Below are 21,423 nucleotides of genomic sequence, written 5' to 3' on the forward strand. Positions count from 1 at the left end.
CGTCGTACGCCTGAGTCAGCCAAGGCGTTCCTAACTGTTTGGCTAAGACTTGCACTTGTGATTTATCTCGAGGGCTTTTAAACAAGACCACGTAATGTGCATTGAGACTGATGGTGCGATGGGCTTTACTTTGTTGAAACAAATTTTGGGTGAAGTAAACGACACTGGCATTACGATGATGCCCTTTGCGCGTGAACCACAGTTTAATTTCTTCTTCGTCTTCTTCTAACATGTCGTCGAAAATGATCAAATGGGTTTGACGGCAGTCAGAGACGATGCCGTCGTCTTGTTTAGGAATGCTTTCCAGAAACACGATGGAATCGCCTTGACTTTCTCGCAAGAGGCTGTACGCCGACTGCCACTCTTTGTAACACCACACGATGCGTTGAGGTGGTCGATCGATCAAATGATGTTTATGTTGGATCAAACGTTTGACGAATTCGGTTTTGCCTGAAACGCCACGTCCAGCAATGAGCTTGTTAAAGGGATGGCGAAGATACAAAGCCTCCCAAATGCACGATCTAAGTGTTCGTCGATGTCTTTGACAGTGGAAGAAGAGTGAACCGAGACAGCAGAGGTATCCATAGTGTCAGGAATGTCACTTTTGACACGAAAACAAACAAGACAAGAGTTTATATACTTTTTCAGGACACGTTTATTGAATGTTTTAAACATGAATACGAAAGACAAAAATACATAAAAGCCAAAGGCTTAAGTACAACGATAAAAGGCACATGAAAACCATTAACGTGGAATAAAAAGAAGTGTCTGTACAACATGTTTTGGGTAATGTTCTGACCAGTTCTATATGGGTAAGGTCACACAAGTGTCCTCCCGAAAGGGTCTTTCAGGCATGTCCACGACAGTCCAGTCCTGAGTGATGGTTTCCTCTTCTGGCACTGTCACTAAAACAGGTTAAAAAGTGACTTTTTTCCTTGAACAACTCTCGTGCATACTGGGCCGCTTCTTGGGTCCAAGCCTCAAAATCCCATTCTTTCCAGGCACGGACATCTGTCCAGTGGGGATGTAAGTCACATCTACACACACATCGTCATACACGTCTTGGGTAGCTAAAAGTTCACGAATCTTTTTTTTCCCGTAGAGGTCGAGAAGTATCCAGATGAAAACGCAAGGCTTTGAGCAAAAGGAGTCTTTTGTGACCATTTAAGGCCATTGGGGTGGTAAGTACTGTTCGTAAAGAGTCCACAAGGAATCGGCTGGTAAACGAAATCCCAGAAAAAAAGTCACTAAGACACACACCACTTGTCGACCCAAATTGAATGGATACAGTTTTTGTAATAATTGATGGTAATGATCCACGGTTTGAATATGGTCATTGAGTTCCTTCCACGGAATCTGTTGAATTACATGTGATAATAGTCGTGGCATGGCAACCTGTTTTTATACTCTCTTTTTTTCGGAAGCAATACAAATACTTTCTACCCAGAGATCTTCGTTCTCCAGTAGGAAATCTAAATGCTCCAAACTGTAACCTAAACTTCAAAGTTCGTTTAGAAGTTTCCTCTTCCTCTAAGTAGATTCCACGTAAAATATGTTGGTAATCCTTTAACTTGTCTTCCTCAATGCTTTGCACTAGGTGAATCTCGAAGTAACTAAATGATCAACACGTGGATCATCGGGGGCCTGGAAGTATTGAACAAGATCTGACCACTGAAACAATTTCTGACGAATCAGTTCTTTTATACCATTCAGGTACCAGTGGTTAAAGATCTGGTGACGTAACGGATGCACTTGTTTTTTACGTTTGACTTGTATTTTGACCAGCTCTCAGTAAATGCGTTCTCTCAACTCCACAGGCAAAGCACGAATGTTCTCTTGTAAAGTATCCATGAATAAGTCATACTAAATCCTCTTTCTGACACAAGAAATGTACCGTTTGCACAGACATGGTTTTACTTCAGTGTCGAATTTAAATCGTTTAGTCACTAATTTACACATTACAATTCTTTCAGAAGTTTCCTCTTTCACTAAGTTGACATTGTGTAAAAGATGTTGGTAATTCGTTAACTCTTCCTCTGGAATTCGATGCAGTAAGTTTACAATGTGGTAGATAGAATCATCAATAGCAAACCAATCCTTTTTAAAACTAGGGGATTGTTGATCAATGTCTGTCCAATGGAATACTTTAAACTGAATCAGTCCTTGTATAGCATTCAGGTACCAGTGGTTCAAACACCGGTGACGTAACGGACGTAATTGTTCTGTACGTTTGACTTGTATTTTGACCAGCTCTCGGTAAATGCGTTCTCTCAACTCCACAGGCAAAGCACGAATGTTCTCTTGTAAAGTATCAATGAATAGGTCAGTCCGTACAATTCACAATCTTCTCCTAGAGTAAAAGTAATCCACATAGTGAGTAATATCTGACCACTGCCATTCAGGGTAACGTCCAAGAATCTCATTGAACTCTTTTGATGTAAACGGTCTAGAGTTATATAATAGGACGAATGCACACTTGACCCAGAGAAATCTAACACACTGGTTGACTTTTTTCACTTTCCTCTTGTGAATTTCTCGGCACAAAAGTTCTACAGTCATCCATTGAGATTTTACTCTGGCAAGTCCCTGCCAAACTTCCTTGTAAATCTTCTCTTGCAGTTCTTTAGGTAATGATTCAATATCGTTTTCGAAATGAAGTTTAAATACTGGTCTCGATGATGTCCAACATTTGATTCCTAACCAATCTGGTTTCTTCTTCTTCTTCAACGACATGGTAAGTTACTTCAATGTCTCGGTCCCACTAAGGGTAAGTAATGACAATTCGGTGACCATCGAGCATGTTCTACGTATGCCGAATCTTGCGGTTCCCAGTGGTGAAGTGACACACTGCAACTGAAGCACTTGACTTTATCCCCTTCGCCCAAGTAGAAAAATCCGGCTCTGGCTAATTCTTCGGGGGTCGGTCCTCCCAGATACTTAGGCCATTTTCCTTTGAAAGATTGAAGACGATTTTCAAAGTCGCAGTATTCTGACAAACGTACAGGGAACGAATATTCGTCTTTCACAGGTTCGTTTCGATGAGGGCAGGGTGACATGGACAGGAGTTTGCTCAGGGCTGGATGACATCCGTAGGGGGGTAGACGTGAAGGTGGACATTCACCTTTAAAACGAAACCCTGTAAAGTGTCCAAGAGGACGAGGGGCATCGCTTTCGCATCCCTCAGGTTTGCCACGCACAGCATCACTTTCCATGATAGGGGTAGGAGAACAAAGTTCCCATGATGCTTTACGGCATCGCTAAGGTCACAGCGTACAACATCGTTCCCATCGCAAGGCTCACAATCGCATTCCACTTCAGAGGCCGCAAACTTGAATTGTGCCTGTATGAACTTGTTTTGTGTTACTCTGAAAGTATTCATCTTGTTCGCTTGGTCTTGGTAGTCACAATGAACTATCGATCTTGCCTAGGGTTCCTTTTTATATACAGACCAATACCGACGTGTCCATACGGTAAGGTGAAATGATTGGGAAGTCGCACTCGCTTCTGGTACACGATTTGATAGACTTTTTCCAAGGGTCGACTGACGATGTGTTGAGTGGGTAAACGTACAATCTTGTTGGGTTGATAGGTGGTCACTTTAAAGTGTTCATCTTCTCTAAACTGCAAGGCTTCTTTCAATACGTCAAAGTTCACCACTTGACTGGTACGATAATTCAGAGTCAATCCTTTCACTTTACACTTCGTGTGCACTTCTCCTTGTTTGTCCCGGTATTCGTAGCCGTAATTTTTAGGACCGCCACTGACGAAACTTAGAATCTTGTCATCGGGGTGCTCGTCTGTCCAGGCTCCTAAACGGTCTCCTTCGATGTCAGGGTGCTGTTGACTCGGGTGATCGATGTAAATGCAACTGTCCGTGTCAATGTACAGGACACGTTCCCCTAACAATTCTAAAGCTTCGTACAATTTTAAGCGAGCATGAGCTGTCACGTAAGCCGCAATGATGACATTTCCAAAGGAGTCATCTTGTACAAAGTCCAGATCTTCTTCGTAATTGACCAAGATCAAATTCTCGCGAACGACGTCCACGTGTTTCATGAATTTGGTTCTGTCGTGAATCATCTGGAAATAGCGGGAAGGTTCTGTCAAATATTCCGTCTTGGGTAAACACGGTCGTTGTGCCATTTTTACCCACAAGCAATTTTACATCACTTTGGCAAACGATCGCCTGCCTTCGTTTTTCTCGATGTGGTCTAAAGAGATGCCTTCTTGTTCCCGGTATTTCTCTTTGAATTTTATTTGGTCTTCGGGAGTGTGACACCAGGAAGGATAGCCACTGGCTTCTTGTTTCAGTTTCAAAAAGGTATCCACGTAGTCTGCGAAAATGCCTTTCTGCATGGCGTCACCCTTGTGGTATTGTTATGTCTTGGGAAAGTGGCAAATTTCGTACACTTCTAACAGTTGGTATCCCATGTCCAAAACTTTGAACAATTCTACGCTGACCCACGTGCCCGTCAAGGCTCATTCTTCCTGGGTGTGCTGACAAGGTTGGTCTTGGTTGCACGTTTCAGCACAAGTACGGCACAAAGGAAACATCAGTTTGTCTTGGCAATGGTGAGGTAACACGGGATGGTATAGGTTCGTGGGAGGCAAAACTATGCACTTGATGAAGCCTTCGTATTGTCGAATGTTTTTGGGGTCGATGTGTTCGGTGAACAATTGCGGGTGCCCTGCAGGAAAGCGACAATATTTGCACACGTAGGGATACAGCGAACACACGTCCAAGTATTTAATTTCTTCTCCTTTCTCTTCGTCAGCTTGGTACAGCAAACAGGTGGCATTGGTCCTTCATCCGTATAAACTATCCCTCGGGTTCAGGGGTCCATCAGCTTGTAACTTTCCACGAGGCGTTTAAACTCGGGATCGGTTTTCAAATGGTGATCGTATTCGTGTTCCCACATTTCCACCACTTGGTATCCTTCCTGTTCTAACTTTAGGCGTCGCTGACAAGTGGCATGGTACAAGTCTTCCATGGTTCGTTGTAAAAACTGATTTTTAGTGCCACGGTCAGGATAACAGATGGGACATCCATGAAATAAGCAACCGTTAAACTCGTACACGATCTTGGGGTTTTCTAAGTCCCAGCCATCGACCGAATGCGTTCCGATGGTCTTTTCGCCTCCTCCGTTGCGGGCATGCTGAATCCATTTGTCTTCCTTGTCACACAAGTAATGTAACCAGCGTAGGGCTTTGACCGAGTATTGACGTTTGACATAGTCGGTCGTTTGAGGACTGATGACAGCCACGGTGTTTTCAGGCATGAATCGTTGTCGGTACACTAAGGAACACGCTTTGGCAACGGTGCGAGCTTCTTTCAAAGGAACGACCCCTCCGTGTTCCATGAACAGTTCTCGAAATTTTCCACAGCATCGCCGTAAAATGTCCACGTCGGAACAACAATACTTTAGCATTTCTTCCTGAAAGTCGAAAGGGTCGGAGGCGTGAGCCTGGTACCAAGCGTAGAAATCTTCTCGTTGTTCGGTACGCATGTTGTCGGGGTCGTAATAGTGAGCCTCAGGCAAATGGGGTAGAACGGCGTGTTGATTGGCTTCCGTATTGAAAAAGTGAGGAAAATAACCTTTAGCCATTTCTGTCATTCCAAACGTTTTAGGCATTCGACTCAAAGGCATGGCCAAGTAACTCATCGAATCTTTAAACTGCACTTGTCCCTCTTGCATGAAAATGATTTTGGCTCCGTTCAAAGTGACTTTAGGACGTTCGGTGTCATGTTCCGTATAGTACCTCAAAAGAAACTGTCCATCGTATCCGGAGAAATTGTGAGCCATCACTGTGGCATGGCGATGACAATCTCGGTAACGTTCGATGTCCTCTTGTCTCCATGTCTTGTCGATGGGGTCTAAGACCCATTTGACAAAACCGTCTAGCGTCTTTGGTCCTCGAAAGATTTTTTCAAGCCCTCCAGGAATTTTGCTGCAGTGAGGGCAATGCCTGAAGATAGGTTCTTGAATACACTTCTCGCACGCTCGATGAGCCACGCAGAAATTAGGAATGTGAATGCCGGTCTCTTGCATGCATTCGATATCGAAAAAGATGAAATTGCCTTTCTTCTTGTGTCCAACCTCTTTATCTGGTTGGGATTGGTATTTTTGCACGTAGCATTGGTGTTCCAAGTCCACGATGTGGTGACAAATGTGACATTTTTTCTTTCCTTGACATACGTGTGCCTTGGTATTATTGGTAAGTATGCCTTGTCCACAGGTAGGGCACAATCTCAGCAGTTGACAAGCACATTTCTTCTGTGAACCTTGCGTCTTCAAATGTTGTTGGTAACAGGTAGGGCTGACAAACGTGCTCAGACAAGCTGGATAATGCACTGGTTTTTGCCCTTCGCTCAGGCAGGGTGGAGATGTCAAACATCCTGAGCATTTCGATCCGGAATGTTTGTGTTGCTCTCGATTATTATAACCATAGTCACATTTCTCACAGTAATAACCGTATCCCAGGAATGAGGTGATACTGGTAATGGTATCGAAATGGTCATCGTGATGATAGAGGTGAATGTTTTTTCCATCTTTAAAGTCTTGGCCTCGAAACAACAGAGGCCCGCGCACTTCTTGAGGGTACACTTTCAAGGTGTAGCGTGGAGCTAGGACATCTTGCAATTTTTGCATCTCAGGAATGCCACAGGGTTTGTCTTTGGGCAAGTCGGCTTGTTGCAACAGGAGTTCTGCTTCGCTTCGTTGTTTGGCTCGGTCCGATTTTCGAATGTTCTCCCAGGCTCTTTTCCATTCTACAGTGTCGTTTTTGTCGACATAGGTTCGTCCCACCACGATAGCCCTGGCTAAAGACATCTGGTCTTGAGAATTGTGAATTTGGACGAGGCTACGCTTAATGCTGCGAAGGTCGTTCACCAATAACATCTTTTTGCGTCCAGTTCCTTAAGGAGGAGACACGTGGGTCATAAACAGTGTGGCTTTTCCGTCGGTGATGTCAAACTGGTCATTGAATTGTTGTACGTGTTGAATTTTGTCCATGACTTTGGAAGGGGTCAATTCTGCAGGGCCACTAAACTCGATTCAAACATGGGATTTCAAGCCGTCGTGTTGTGTGGAAAGTCTCAAGCAATCGTCTTCTTTGGCTTGACATTGTCGTTTGAGTGTGGTGAGCAAGGAATCCCACATCTCGGTGATGAACCCTTCTGCTTTCTCTAACGGTACGTCGGACTTGAAATTTTTAAACTTCACCTTGTAGGTGTAAGCCGTGGTTCTAAATTTTCTAGAGGAGCGCTTTTCTGTCTCTCGAATGTCATAGTACTTTTCAGGGTTGACTAAGGGTGGTGAACTTTGTTTAGAGGAAGACTCTCTGGGTTTGAATTCTGGTTCACTCATGTCCTCTTCAAAATCACTGGCATGAATTTGTGCCAAGACTTCAGCCCTGGTACGAGGCGATAGATCACGTTTCTGCCTCTTACTTTCTTCTTTTTTCTTCTTGAATGAATTGAATCGTTTCATCTTGACTGCAAAAAGTCAAATGACTAAAATTTAAACACCATGGGTTACTTTATAGTCAAAACAGACCAGCGTATATAAAAGGGTATGTGTCTTGTCCTTTCACTATTCATTTCACTCTCAAACTGAGCACAACGATGGAAGAGACTAGCCAGATCGAACGTTTCATCAGAGCTTTGCGAGGGGTCATCCGAAAATTCTCTTCAGACCAGTCGTCGGACTACTCACTTTCCTTGCGAGATAAAAGTCAAGATACTTGCTATATCTGTCAGAAGAAAGGGCATTGGTCTTCAGAGTGTCCAGACCGTGAAAAAAGAAAAAAAAGGGGCTAGAAAAGACAAAAGTCAAGATACCTGTTATTATTGTCAAGAAAAAGGACATTGATCTCCAGATTGCCCAAAAAAGAAACAATAGGAGTCAGAAGAAGAGAGGGATTCTTCAGAGGAAGAAAGCAGCCAGGTAAAGAAAAAGAAACAGGAGAAGAAAAGAAGAAGGGAAGAAAGTGAGGAGGAAGAGGAGGAAAAGACTGTGACGGTGAAGAAATTGAAAAAACAGAGAGACTAAACAATGAGACAGAAGAAGTGTATGAACTTTTTAAAGTGTTCTTTTGAGAATTGTGAATTGTGAATTGAATTGTAAATATTTATAGAAGAATAAATTAGGTATTAAAAGGTAAGTGTCTTTGGGTTTTGATTTTAAAATAAGAACGTACACTCATACACACGTACTATAGGGGTAAAATGTTTTTTTTTTTTTGAGTTTGAATGGATGTTGGCAATTGAAAGTCTATCTCTTTTCGAGAGACATGGGTGGCCCTGAAAAGGGCCTTTTTTCTTGGTGTAGGGGTGAGTTTAAGCAATCAACTTTAACTGTCTTAAGCCTTTGCCACGGCCAAGGCCTACTTCTGGACTGCGTACTGTTGATGATGATGATGATTTGGTTGAAATCACTAAGGGTGGCACGGTAGGCTTAGTCACAGGGCTGGAGTGTTTAGCTCGGGAAGGTCGTATTCTCTTCGGTCGTGATAAAGAAGTCTGATACATTTGTTTCAGACTTCTTAACTCGGCTAAAATGTCTAACAGTACCGTGACCGTTTGATTTTCACACCCTTGTTTCTTTGCTACTGCTACTTCTTGTTGTTGTTGTTTTTTTCTTACCTTTTCTTCTTGCTGCTGTTGCTGTAGGAGAAAAGCTTGTTCCGCTTCCTTTTGCTGTTGTATAAATTTCTCCAATTCTTCTTTCTGTCTCTGTCTAAAATTCTCCACGTGCGGTAATGAAGGAGAAGGTGGCGAAAGTTCCGGAACAAATTCTTGCGAGGTAAGAAAATTCACAAAATCCCAATTCACCTCTTCTGAAAGTAAGTCCGGGTTCCCTTGGGCGGTCTCCACTGCTGGTGCACCCCATTTTATCATTTTCTGAGTTTCCGTCATGTTGAAAAAACTGTCGCATGGATTGACTGCACACAGGCGATAGCGAATCTATATAGACTACGTGACGTCACAGACTGCTCTCTTCCGATTGGATGTGGGCTAAGTGAATTTTGTAACGCGTGTTTGGATTGGTCAATGAACTCAATCCGTTTCAATCCTTCCTCTGCCTATAAATAAGCTCAGTTCACTGCATTGATTCACCTGTTCTCGGCGCCTCAACATGTGGACCGACATTGAATCTTCTACGCTTGTGTCAACATGATGTTCAGGACGGACATACCAATGTATGTCCGATCCAAGTGGACAGTTGTCCATAGGACCGACACCAGCCTATGGATACGTAGGATTTACGTGGAGAGGCAAGGATGCCTCAATAGAGTGCTAGTTTATGGACCTACAGTGAGACGAAGTTTAAGGCGAAGAAGATGTCGCAGATGCCCTTTATGTTAAGGACATATTAACATAAACCCAAAGGCCCTTTTCAGGGCCACTCCAATCACTCGAAAAGAGATAGACTTTCAATTGCCTACCCCATTTTTTTATTTTTTTTATTTTTTAAAAAAAAATCCCATGTTAAATTTCCCCTTGTCCCTAGACAGTCCCACGATTTATTCCCATGTTAATTTTCCCCTTGTCCCTAGACAGTCCCACGATTTATTCCCCCCATGTTAAATTCCCGTTGTCCCTAGACAGTCCCACGAACTATTCCCTAATGTTAATTCCCATTGTCCCTAGGGTACAAACCTTTTTCACTAATGTTAAATTTTACATAGTCCCCAGGGTACAACTCTCCAATTTAACATGGAAGTCCCCTAGTCCCTAGGGTATCCCACCTTACTACTGTTAGCCTTTAAACCACACTCCTCCCAATCCCTATACAATGTATCCATTTGCCTATCATTTGTTATGAGCCAAGGTGAACGTGCTGTACACTGTGTTCTTCTTGGCAGGTTGGGATTTTGAGTTTCCCAGTTTATTTTTTGTCAAATTTAGTCAAAGAGATAATTATTTATATTCAGAAAAACTGCAAAGATGTGTTATTTAATTCGGTCAAATCAATTTATTCAATTTTCTAAATAAAATACAAACCCACCATTTTTATTTGTAATCTGTAAAGGCCACTTTCAGATTGGAAATATGTGACTGTTTTATCTCGTATCCCACTAATGTCAGCTTGATAAAAGTGTCATCTAACCTTGTCTTTATCAATGTACTCCACCCCCACCCTCAATGTTTAGACTAGAAACAAGTGACTATTTTGTCTCGCATCTCATTAATGTGGGTTTAAATAAATGTTGCCTAACTCTATCAATCTAGGCCACTCCCTGAATCTTCAGACCAGAAAAAGTGACTATTATCTCTCACATACCACTACTGTGGGCTTGACAAATGTACAGCCTAACCTTGTCTATATCTGTGTAGGACACTCCTTGAATGTTCAGATGTGAAACAAGCAACAAGATACGGTCTATCCAGGCATCTTTGTCTGTGTCACTGACCCTCAGATCTGGGGAATGGAGAACCTTGTTTCTGATCTCGATAATCTGGAGGAGGACAATATATTGGTAATAAATGAGACTGTATGATTGGGTAACCATCAAACAATACACTGGTAATAAATGAGATTGTATGATTGGATAACCATCAATACACTATACTGGTAATAAATGAGACTGTATGATTGGATAACCATCAATACAATATACTGGTAATAAATGAGACTGTATGATTGGATAACCATCAATACAATATACTGGTAATAAATGAGACTGTATGATTGGATAACCATCAATACAATATACTGATAATAAATGAGACTGTAGGACTGGATAACCATCAATACAATATACTGGTAATAAACGAGACTGTATGATTGGATAACCATCAATGAAATATCATCAGATCAAAATTGTCACAATTAGAGCAAATGTCATAGTGTAAAATAATGTGAGATGAACAATCCTTATATTAGATTTATAATGAAATAGAGACAAACATCACTGAACCAGATCTCAATTCCTTTAACCCAACATGAACATAAAGACTTTTCAAAGTTATAATTACTTATGAAAAAGAAAATATTTCATAACTTCTATATTCATTCCATTGCAGTAAATACAGTATGAGGATTATTGTTAGAATACTCCGACACTGAAATAAACTGAATCCTAACATTCAGGTGAAGCATGTCTGATGATAAATATTACAACACCAAAAGTATAGTCTGCACCATAACCATGCAAGCTACAGATTCATTCTGAGAAACAAGAAGTTGGCCAAGAGATGCATGTTAACTCTACCCTCATGCTATAATCAAAGTCTGAAAATGGTGGGAGGAAACTGAACTGAAAGAAAATGAAAGTAAAAAGAAAATTAATCTAGAGTGCATATGAACATTTGGAAAAATGGACTTCAGTGCTTGCTCAATCAAAAATAGAGGTTGGAGTGTTCAAGACATATCTCCACTCCTGTCTCAATCTGAAAGTCTTGGCTAAGTCCCTTAGGGTAATCCTTACAGAGGTTAATGTTAGCTATATATGCACATTTTATCTTGTCATGTCCAGTAAAACAACAGTTTTCCAATGGGACTGATGCTTTGCTGGTCAAAGAGAATTTCCAAGAATTCAAAATAACATTATTTATTTCCTTTTAATTGCCAAGTGTTCAAACCATCTCTGATATTCTTCAATGATCAGATTTTCAAATTAGCTGCTTTGGTTGACATATTTTGGATGTCAGATTGACGCCATTTTCATTGAAGACCAAGTCATTTGGTGAAACCCCATGTGAATGGAAGTATCCTTTTAGGGTGAGTTGGGACAAAATTTTCAAGACAGCCATCATGTCAGACATATTGAATGTATGACTGGCACCATTTTCATTTAACACCAACTAGATATCATAAAAAGTCTACCGTTGAAAAACCTGATGTTGATATCGTCATTCATTTGGGAGGAGTAAAGATACTATTTTCAGGATATTTTCAGGATGGCCACCATGGTGGCCATATTGAGTATCAGTTTGCCTCCTTTTCGTTTATGACCAATGGACATCACAAGATGTCTTCTAGTGAAAATCCAGCTATATTCATACGACTTTTCTGTTTTTTTTTATATAGCAACAATAACAAGGTTTTCAAGATGGCTAACATATTGGCTATATTTTATATCAAATTCATACTATTTCTACTAAGCTGGAATTGAATATTTTTTAGAGTCTGTTCGATAACAGTTTAACATAATTTTTATTGTAAGATCATATAGCAATGTCAGTGATGAGACAAATCATATCAAAACTTTGGAGACATCTTGGGTATTTCAAAAAGGCATCATAAAATGATATTTTTACCAGATTATCTGAGTTTAAACAATTCTGTATTTATTTCTTTTCAGCAACATCAATGTGACAAAGTGAGCACACTTGCAAGTTTTCTAATGTGTCCTGGGCATCTTGCAATACTTTTTCATAGCACTGATGTATGAACCTATCTTTACATACCCAGTAAATATAACTAATACATAGCGGGATCCAAAACTTTTACAAGTTGTGACCCAGGACTAACTCATAAAATATTCAATGGATGAAAATATTTTCCCGGATTATCTGAGTTGAAACAATTCTGTATTTATTAGTTTCGAGCACCATCAATGTGACAAAGTGAGCTATTTGGTACCGTCAAGGTCTTGACACCTCTGACGCGTAATATAGGCTTGTTGATTATACAACAATCAAAGAGATAAAATATCTGATAGTAATCCCTTGTGACGTAGTACTGACACTAAAACTAACAGTAAGATATTTTACAAATACAGCACACTTGCAAGTTTTCTAATGTGTCCTGGGCATCTTGCAATAATTTTTCATAGCACTGATGTATGAACCTATCTTTACATACCCAGTAAATATAACTAATACATAGCGGGATCCAAAACTTTTACAAGTTATGACCCAGGAGCTAAATATGTGAGAGAAGATGACAGAACCAGGGGCTAATATCTGTTGTCTATGTTCATGTCTTCTTTCTGGCCGGTACCTGTACAAATGTATATAATTGCATGGGAATCTCAACAGCTTCTAAGCTATGGTACAGAAGCTAACTCTGTGGGAGGCAAGAATAGACTCACTTGCATATCTGAATATTTCTTTCATGCCCAGTAAGTGCATTTAATGTTGATATAGGGTAGGGATGTTAATCGATTCAAATTAGTGACACAGGAATTAAAGTCCTTGGAGTAAGAACAGACCATGGGGCCAATGTCAGTTTTACATCTGAATTTGTTCAAGCAGAGTACGTGTATTAAACTTTTGTATGGGTGGGAATATTAATAATTTCAATGCTATGACCCATAAGGTAAGTCCCAAGGGGGAAAGAAAAGACCCAGGGATATATATCAGTTGTATCTTTGAATTCTGTTTAATGTTGGACAATCATATCCATGGTTATTAATTCCATTTAAAAAGTCTCATATAAATAAATATTGTGGCAGTGCTTGTACGTTTTGCCATTTTACATCTCACAGGGGAGGGGAAGGCCTAGAGACATTGCTAGAATCTAGTTCAACCTGGTTTTATGAATTTAGGTATAAAGCTATATAGAACAGCATGGCAGATGGACAGACAGAAGGAAGAGACTAAATGACACATATTTACAAGAAAAATAAAGGCATGTATAACATACATCATCTACCAGCTGCACGTTGAGTGGATGAAACTCTCTACAGTACTTAAGCAGTGATAGTATTGCTGGACTGTCCAGTTCCTGTGGAAGATCAGTCTTATTTCTCTGACCATTGGGCATAAAGATCTTTGCAATTTCCCAAGGTTCAGTGGACCACTTGGTAATGTCTGCATTGCCCCAGTTGATGGTTCTGCTCTGTGGTTCATCATGCTTATTGAGGATTTCCCCAAGCCAGATTTGACAGATCTTACATCTGATGGACCAAACCCTTGTAGAGTGTTGAAAGTGGATTCCCTTCCAGCTGCAAGTATTACATTGATTCTGAGAACCAAGCTGTGTAGTAACATTGAATGTGACATTACTGTGCAGGCTCCTTACACCAACCTCTGTGTAGTCATGAAGGCTCTCTTTCAGGATCATCAATGAAGATGCACATCTCAGCCAGTTTTTATACTGCGGATCCGATAACCTCAATCGCACACTCATTTTGCCTTCCCTGTATATATCAGAATTTTAAAACCATGCAATACTACATGCACGAGACACTGAAAACTCATCAACAAACATTTCTTACAAATTTAAATCCATTAAATATATCTCAGTGTTAAAGAAACGATTCAAGAAAATATTGCTAATGTATGTATTGGTAACATACATGTAAAAGAACTAAGAATCAAACCAGTAGATTTACAAATTTTGATCAGTTGATTGCTTTCTAAACCAATATATTTTTATCAATATAAATTTACGTGTTTTAAGTGGACTGAAAATAATACCAGTAGATTTTCAATTTTTTTAAAATATACATTTGTGTGTCTTAATTGGAGTGAAAAGAAAAGTGGATTTTGTTTTGACAATATATATCCTATTTATTCTATAATAAAATAGCAAGTTTGAGCAAGAATCACGTTTGGTGGAAAAAGTTACAATAATAATGAATGAATGAGTACCGGTCAGTGTATTGTCATGAAAAAGGAAGAGTCATATATCTCATAGTTTACTGCAAATTTAAAAAATAAAATAAATACCATATGCATTTTCAGTTATCTTGAAAAGATCAAAGTGACACTGATTGTAATTATTAAGTTTTATGCTTAACAGGCACTCTGGATTTTTCTGGTCAAGATTTCCCTTGAATCACTTTGCATTTTGCAAAGAATGGAAAATGTACTCCTTGTATCAGCATTAGAAGTGGCAATGACAAAACAACCACGCTCAGCCTACAAAGAAATCCAAGTTTCAGTGTGGCTATGGTAAGGGTACTTAAGGCAACTGATTGCTCTCCAATACTACTCCAAGCTAAGTACACCCCAAGGAGGAACTTCCTTAATTGGACTTCCAATGTATTCCTGGGTCTTTTAGCTGTTGTTTTCCTTTCTTTAGCATTGGGAGAAAATGAATGTTGTGGGATTTTGACATAAATTGAACCAAAAATATATGAACAACTCTTAAACCAAAATCATTTCTTGGTCAGTCTCTCCGTTTTATCTCACCTGTACCAAATATTGAGTTATATTTATTCAAAAACTCACAAGCCATCATGGGCCAAATTTGATCCCTTTATTACTCATAAAATCTCAAAATAATCTGCATTTGGCTTTAACCTCTCTTGATTACAACACTAAAGTAATCAATTAACACCTTGTTGTGTATACATTGTTAACCTTTTTAAGTCAATTATTCAGCTACACGTTGCACTGTACAACATGTCCCCAGTAGACTGGATCCTAAAAGTTTCTGTAATGGGGAAGAAAATGTGTAGACATTTCATTTTTTAAAAATAATATTTAAAAAATCTATTATTTAAAAAAAATAGATTTCAGTATAAAATGCAATGTATGGCAATCAGCCATTTAAAGGATATTTTTCTTGTAACAACAGAAGTATCACATGTAGTAAATGCAGAGACTGTGAAATAGATATAAAACAAGACTGCAAATAATGGCACATTATACACATGCCAAACTGTTAACAATCCCCAAAACCGACATTATATTCCTTGCACCAAGTGTTAGTCATCCAAAACGTTTTGGTACAGGTCCATAATGCAGAACTAATGTTATTGTGCAGAAAACATTTCTTTCAATCAATGACCCTGACCATGACCTTTTGACCCCAAGCTGAATGGCCTCCTTACTCAAAACTTTAAGCCGTTATGTAAAAGTATAATATACTTATAGCATAAAGAGTCTAAGAATGAAACAAAACAAGAGTACAATAAATGGTACATTATACAACTATCAATTGAATAATAATCCCCGAAATTAATTAATCTGATCTCAAAATTGATAGACTTCTACTAGCCATCCAAATTAAAGTTCAGGCATATGATGTCCTATGACTGTTTTGCAAAAATGCATTTTACTTCTTTCAGTTTTAAATAGACCAAGGAAAAATGTGTTTCTTATAACACTGGTTTTAAATTCTTGTAGGCAGGTTGCGGGGTTTGTTTCAGTATTAAATATATTTTATATGATTCTGTTCCATTGGGCAAAAAGTGATAGGGTCAGTAACGAGAAACCTGGATGATCCACCAACCAGAAACACATCTTTTTTGTTTGGCTTTACCATGCACTTTGACCTTATCACCCCAAAATTGATATGCTTCCACCTTACACCAACTTCAAGCCATGCACACAGTTTTTTTCAGGTCTGAGATGTAAATATAATGTTACTGTGCAGTAACTATTTTTCTTTTGTCAATTGCAATGAATTTGAACTTAAGAAAAATATATCAACAGGGTCCTTACTTATCCAAAAGTGCAAGCCACTCGCAAAGTATGGTAACTAAAGAGGAGAACTCAAGCTAATGTGCAGGAATGAACTTGGCATGAGACAGATGGATAACGCTAACATATGTAACCCATGATGCTCTGCCATATGACAGTCTGTAACATAATATGCCCCGCTTTACGACAGTCTGGAACATAATATGCCTTGCCTTATGACAGTCTGTAACATAATATGCCCTGCCATATGACAGTCTGTAACATAATATGTCCTGCTTTATGAGTCTGTAACGTAATATGCCCTGCTATATGACAGTCTGTATCGTAATATGCCCTGCCTTATGACAGTCTGTAACGTAATATGCCCTGCCATTTGACAGTCTGTAACATAATATGTCCTGCTTTATGAGTCTGTAACACAGTATGCCCTGCCTTATGACAGTCTGTAACATAATATGCCCTGCCTTATGACAGTCTGTATCATAATATGCCCTGCCTTATGACAGTCTGTAACATAATATGCCCTGCCTTATGACAGTCTGTAACAAAATATGCCTTGCCTTATGACACTCTGTAACAAAATATGCTCCGCTTTATGACAGTCTGTAATATAATATGTCCTGCCTTATGACATACTGCAAAATGTGATACTGCAAGCACTGATTTGCCTGCGATGATCATGGGTTGATTCTGCTTTCATTAATACAGCTGTTAAAATGAAAGTTTTAAAAATAATGATGAAAAACATCACTTTTTATTTGAAACTGTGTAATGAAATCTGTGGTTATGCCAGACAGATGGACAGACATGCATCAATCAAAACGCTGAAGTAATTCTGTGATACAGACAATAAATGCATTAAAATCATGTAGACTTACATTCTATTTCTTCATCAGGATGATATGGATTCCTTTCACTCATCAATTCGTTTTGGATCAAGTCACAAGTTAAATTCAGCAGCATATATATTTGACTGTGTCCATCAGGCCTGAAATGATAAAAAAATGTCATGTACGAAAATGAACTATTACCTTCCATTACAAACAAGCATCCAGTGCAAAGGTGCATGCACTGATGCAAGAAAGAACAGCCATTAGTTATCCAGTAAAGAATGATACCAAGTCAGAAGGAAACTTATTTGGAGAGATGTTTGTGGCAAGTAAAGTTTTCTATGTTTTATTTAAGTATTAATTACTGCAAGTAAGAACAGCTGTTAGTGATCTAGTAAGGAATGATACCAAGTGAGAAGGAAACATACTTGGAGAGATGTTTGTGTCAAGTGACGATTACTACTATGCATTGTTTATTAATTACACCACAAGTAAGATGGATTGTTTGTTATCCAGTTTGAAATGATGCGACGACAGAAGGCAGCTTACCTGGAAAGATGCTTGTGTCAAGTTTTCTTACTATGTATTGATGATGGACCATTAATATAGATGCAGTCTGTGGAATAACATTGTTTAATATAACAAGCAATCCATGGAATAATATTGTCTAATATAACAAGCTATCCGTGGGATAATATTGTCTTGCCTGCACTGTTAATGCAGATCCCCAGATCAAATAAAGGTCTACGAGTCAGAAACGTAGGTCAGTCACATGTCTGAGAAAGAAAAAAAGTCAGTGAACTGCCTTTGCGTCTGTTAAACGGAAGTGCAAGGTATGTAAAAACATGTTTAATTCACGGCATATATGCATGCAAATATAGTAGTTAGGAAGGAATTTAATAGGACTTACTGACTTACAAAAAAAAAGAATTAGTGAAATGGAGTTTATATTCATGATATGTATATTCATTTTATTTCATAACTGATAATAAGTGGATTTTGAAGAATTTTTTTTATCTCTCTGACTCAGTGTTGATCACTTCAAACAAATGTTGTGTTCATGATGTCACTGAGAGATACTCTGGAGAACTGGCAGTTTATGTCATTGCGTCATTGCGTTAAGATAGGATACCATCAAAGTATGGTACAGGATGATATATTAGATATCAGACAGGATAAGACAAAAGATCAAATAAGATAAGATTTATTTAAGTTTGGCATGGTTTAAAACAACAATTCAGCATATGCCCTAATGTGTTTTTACTGACATTACAAAAGTACTGTATCATGTATATTTAATTTGCATGGCTTGTTAGTATTTTCTTTATTATATGCAACAGATGATTGTATTTTGGAGTTGACCTTGTCCAAAATCAAGTTCATTTTCTACCTGACCCGAATTATTGAGTTTGGTTTTGCAAACAACCCGCTTATCTCAATTTGAGTCCAGAACATTGGAAACTCCACATTTTATAGTATAATTTAAGTAACAAACTATCGAATTATAACTAAGATTTTATCTTGTAACATTTGGAACCTTCCAGAATGAAATTTTCCATTAGGTAATAGGTTGTTTTTTATATAGAAAATTCTAGTAGTGACCTGAGGGCAAGAAGAGAACTATATAATTGTATTTATCTCCAAATTATCCATTCATGCTCTAAGATCTCAGCTGAATCAGTTGTATTGTTGCTGTGTCCAGTATTTCACGTGGGATTGAATTTACTTATTCAAATTATTTAATTCAAATTTTCGTTCTCAAAAAATATAAAGTGCTCAAAATAATATTCTTTGAAACAGAGGCTTGGATTTATAGCGCAAATCAAAAAAGGATATATTCTTGGATTGAATATTTGTGATTCAACAAAAGACTACTGTCACATCACCAATACACAGGCATCTCAGGCAAATCACTTCAAGCATTGGTATTTTTGGAATACCACTAAAATTTATTGAGAACATTCATCACTTGGACTTGTGTAAGAAATTCTAGGATCGTTTGGAATTTAATTCGCAATACTGTAATTTTTTCTTACCATTTTCAATTTATGTGAGTGTGTGAGTCGACCTGATAATTTATTTGCCATTATTCTGATGAGAGGTCTGTGAGAGTGTGGTTATTCTCCTGAGGTTAGAGCAAGGAGATAAGATTATACGTCCCTTCTAATTCCACAGGAAGCCTTCTGGATGGGTTTAGAATTGACATTCAAGGATCAGAAAGAGGGAAAACACAGAGAGCACGTAGGAGGTCTATTGTGACGTAAGCAGTTTGTGTGGAGGCACAGTGCTGGAAGAAGCACGTGATAGAGTACTGGAAATGTCGGACGGACGGATCCTTATGTGCCACGAGAGAACGTAGTCAAGGGTACAGGAAGTACCAAAAGAGAAACAAGAGGCGGACAAATGAGTAACAGAGACAACACTGAAGGGAAATATTCTCACTTAAGACTTTAATTTCATACGATGATAGTAACTGGCAATTGTGAATAGGTCCTTGACTGTATTTGTTCGAAAGAAATTGCGATTAAGAAATTGGTCGATGAAATTGTTGAATACATTTCATATATTTTATTAAACTGTCATACATTTCACCTTGAGTTATTTATACACCCAGACCATCGGCACTGCTGACTGGGGGCTCGGAGCTATTTAAATTTTAATTGTTCACCTTCTCCAGTGTTAGCAACAATACCGTAGGAGGCATGTGACACCATTCCAGGATAAAATAAATGATCTAACTGAATTAAACTGTGATGGTTCTCTAAAGTGATTTGGCGGCTCATTCCATAGAATGGCAGATGCATATCTAAAAGATTTTGTGCAAAATGTTGAGGTTTTAATTGTTGAAACATGTAAAACATTTGAATATCATGAATTGTATGCACTTTGTTTAAAACACACAAAATCATCTAAACATTTGGAAGCACATTTATTCAGAATTTTGCACGTTTCTAGAGCCATAACCTGAAGCCTTCACAGCTTGAGTTGGCAATTTTGCTGATTTAGTGATAGCTGATTGTGTAATCCTCACATACACCAACGCTGTATTATCGCGGCATATGGGATTTTCCAATTAATTTTGTTTACAGATGTAAGCTGTAACCAGTAAGGAAGCAAATATCTTATAGCACAGTTTCGTCTAAAATATCAGCCTTCTATAAGTTTGCATAGAAAAACAATGAACTTCACATTTTATTAAGTGCATGCAATTCCGTTCATAATCATATACAAAACTCCAGTCGAACTTGTTATACCTTCTTTTGCTTTGATGGCAAAATATTCTGCAGTACATCATCTGATGTCTGATGATGATAGGTCATATACTGATGCTAACGCACATGTTCTTACAAGGTTAAGCTTGTAATTTCATTCCATGGAAGCCAATGTGCACCAAAATTGACAAAATGTTGCTTATGATAACACTTGTCATACATAAATAAGATGTTGTTGTTGTTTTTGTGGGGTTTCACGCCATTTTTCAGCACACGATAGGCTTATACATGGCGGCCAGTATTAATGGTGGAGGAAGAACCCCGGGAAGAACCACCGACCCACGAGAAGCTAATGGCAAGCTTTCTCACATACCCACAATGGCCGAATCCTAGAATCGAACCCACGCAGACAGAGGTGTGATGGCAGTGATCCGTAACGGAGAGCACTTTAGACCACTCGGCCACTCGGGGCCCCTACATAAAAAAGAATAAGAATACAATAACAGTTAAACTTTCTTGAAATCAGTAATATTTCAATAATAATAATAATAATAATAATAATACAATTATTAATATAGTTATATTTCTTTGCTCACATCGTATTTAAAATTCATATAAAATTAAATTATTTGTTTTTAATTTCTAATGTTATTTATGGATTTCGACTTTAATTCCTTTCGTTTATTGTGGAAATATTCTGCCAGTGCAAGCATGGACATTCCTCATCATAAATAGGGCCCAGAGTGGCCGAATGATCTAAAGCGCTCACCGTTACGTATCACTGCCATCTCACCTCTGTCTACGTGGGTTGGAGTCTCGGGCTCGGCCAATGTGGGTATATAAGAAAGCTTTCCGGTAGCTTCTCGTGGGTCGGTGATTCCATCCGAGGATTTCCCTGGTTTTTCCTCCAGAATTTATCATGTCCGCCGCACAGGTGTTCGTTACAAAGAAAATTTGGAGTATCCGTCCTTGAATCAAGGGATGGGGGTTTCTTTGTAACGAACCCCTGTGGGCCGGCATGTATTGTATACAGTAGCCTATCTTCTGCTGAAAATAG

General features: G+C 38.8%; 1 protein-coding gene across 1 annotated transcript in view; it reads right to left on the reverse strand.

The window, feature by feature from the left end:
* Positions 1-19,346, reverse strand: part of LOC149779617 (uncharacterized) — a 50,277-nt gene extending 30,931 nt beyond the window's left edge. The window contains exons 1-5 of the mRNA XM_089940405.1: positions 19,191-19,346; positions 17,203-17,312; positions 15,260-15,332; positions 13,596-14,091; positions 10,321-10,461 (exon numbers count right to left, since the gene is read on the reverse strand). Coding sequence (XP_089796531.1) covers positions 10,321-10,461; positions 13,596-14,081 — 627 coding nt within the window. The 5' untranslated portion in view covers positions 14,082-14,091; positions 15,260-15,332; positions 17,203-17,312; positions 19,191-19,346. The remainder of the gene's footprint in view (positions 1-10,320; positions 10,462-13,595; positions 14,092-15,259; positions 15,333-17,202; positions 17,313-19,190) is intronic.
* Between the last annotated feature and the right edge of the window lie 2,077 nt (positions 19,347-21,423).

Source organism: Sinohyriopsis cumingii, chromosome 17 (genome assembly GCF_028554795.1).
Source record: "Sinohyriopsis cumingii isolate HCF-2022 chromosome 17, ASM2855479v2, whole genome shotgun sequence".
Lineage (NCBI taxonomy): Eukaryota > Metazoa > Mollusca > Bivalvia > Unionida > Unionidae > Sinohyriopsis > Sinohyriopsis cumingii.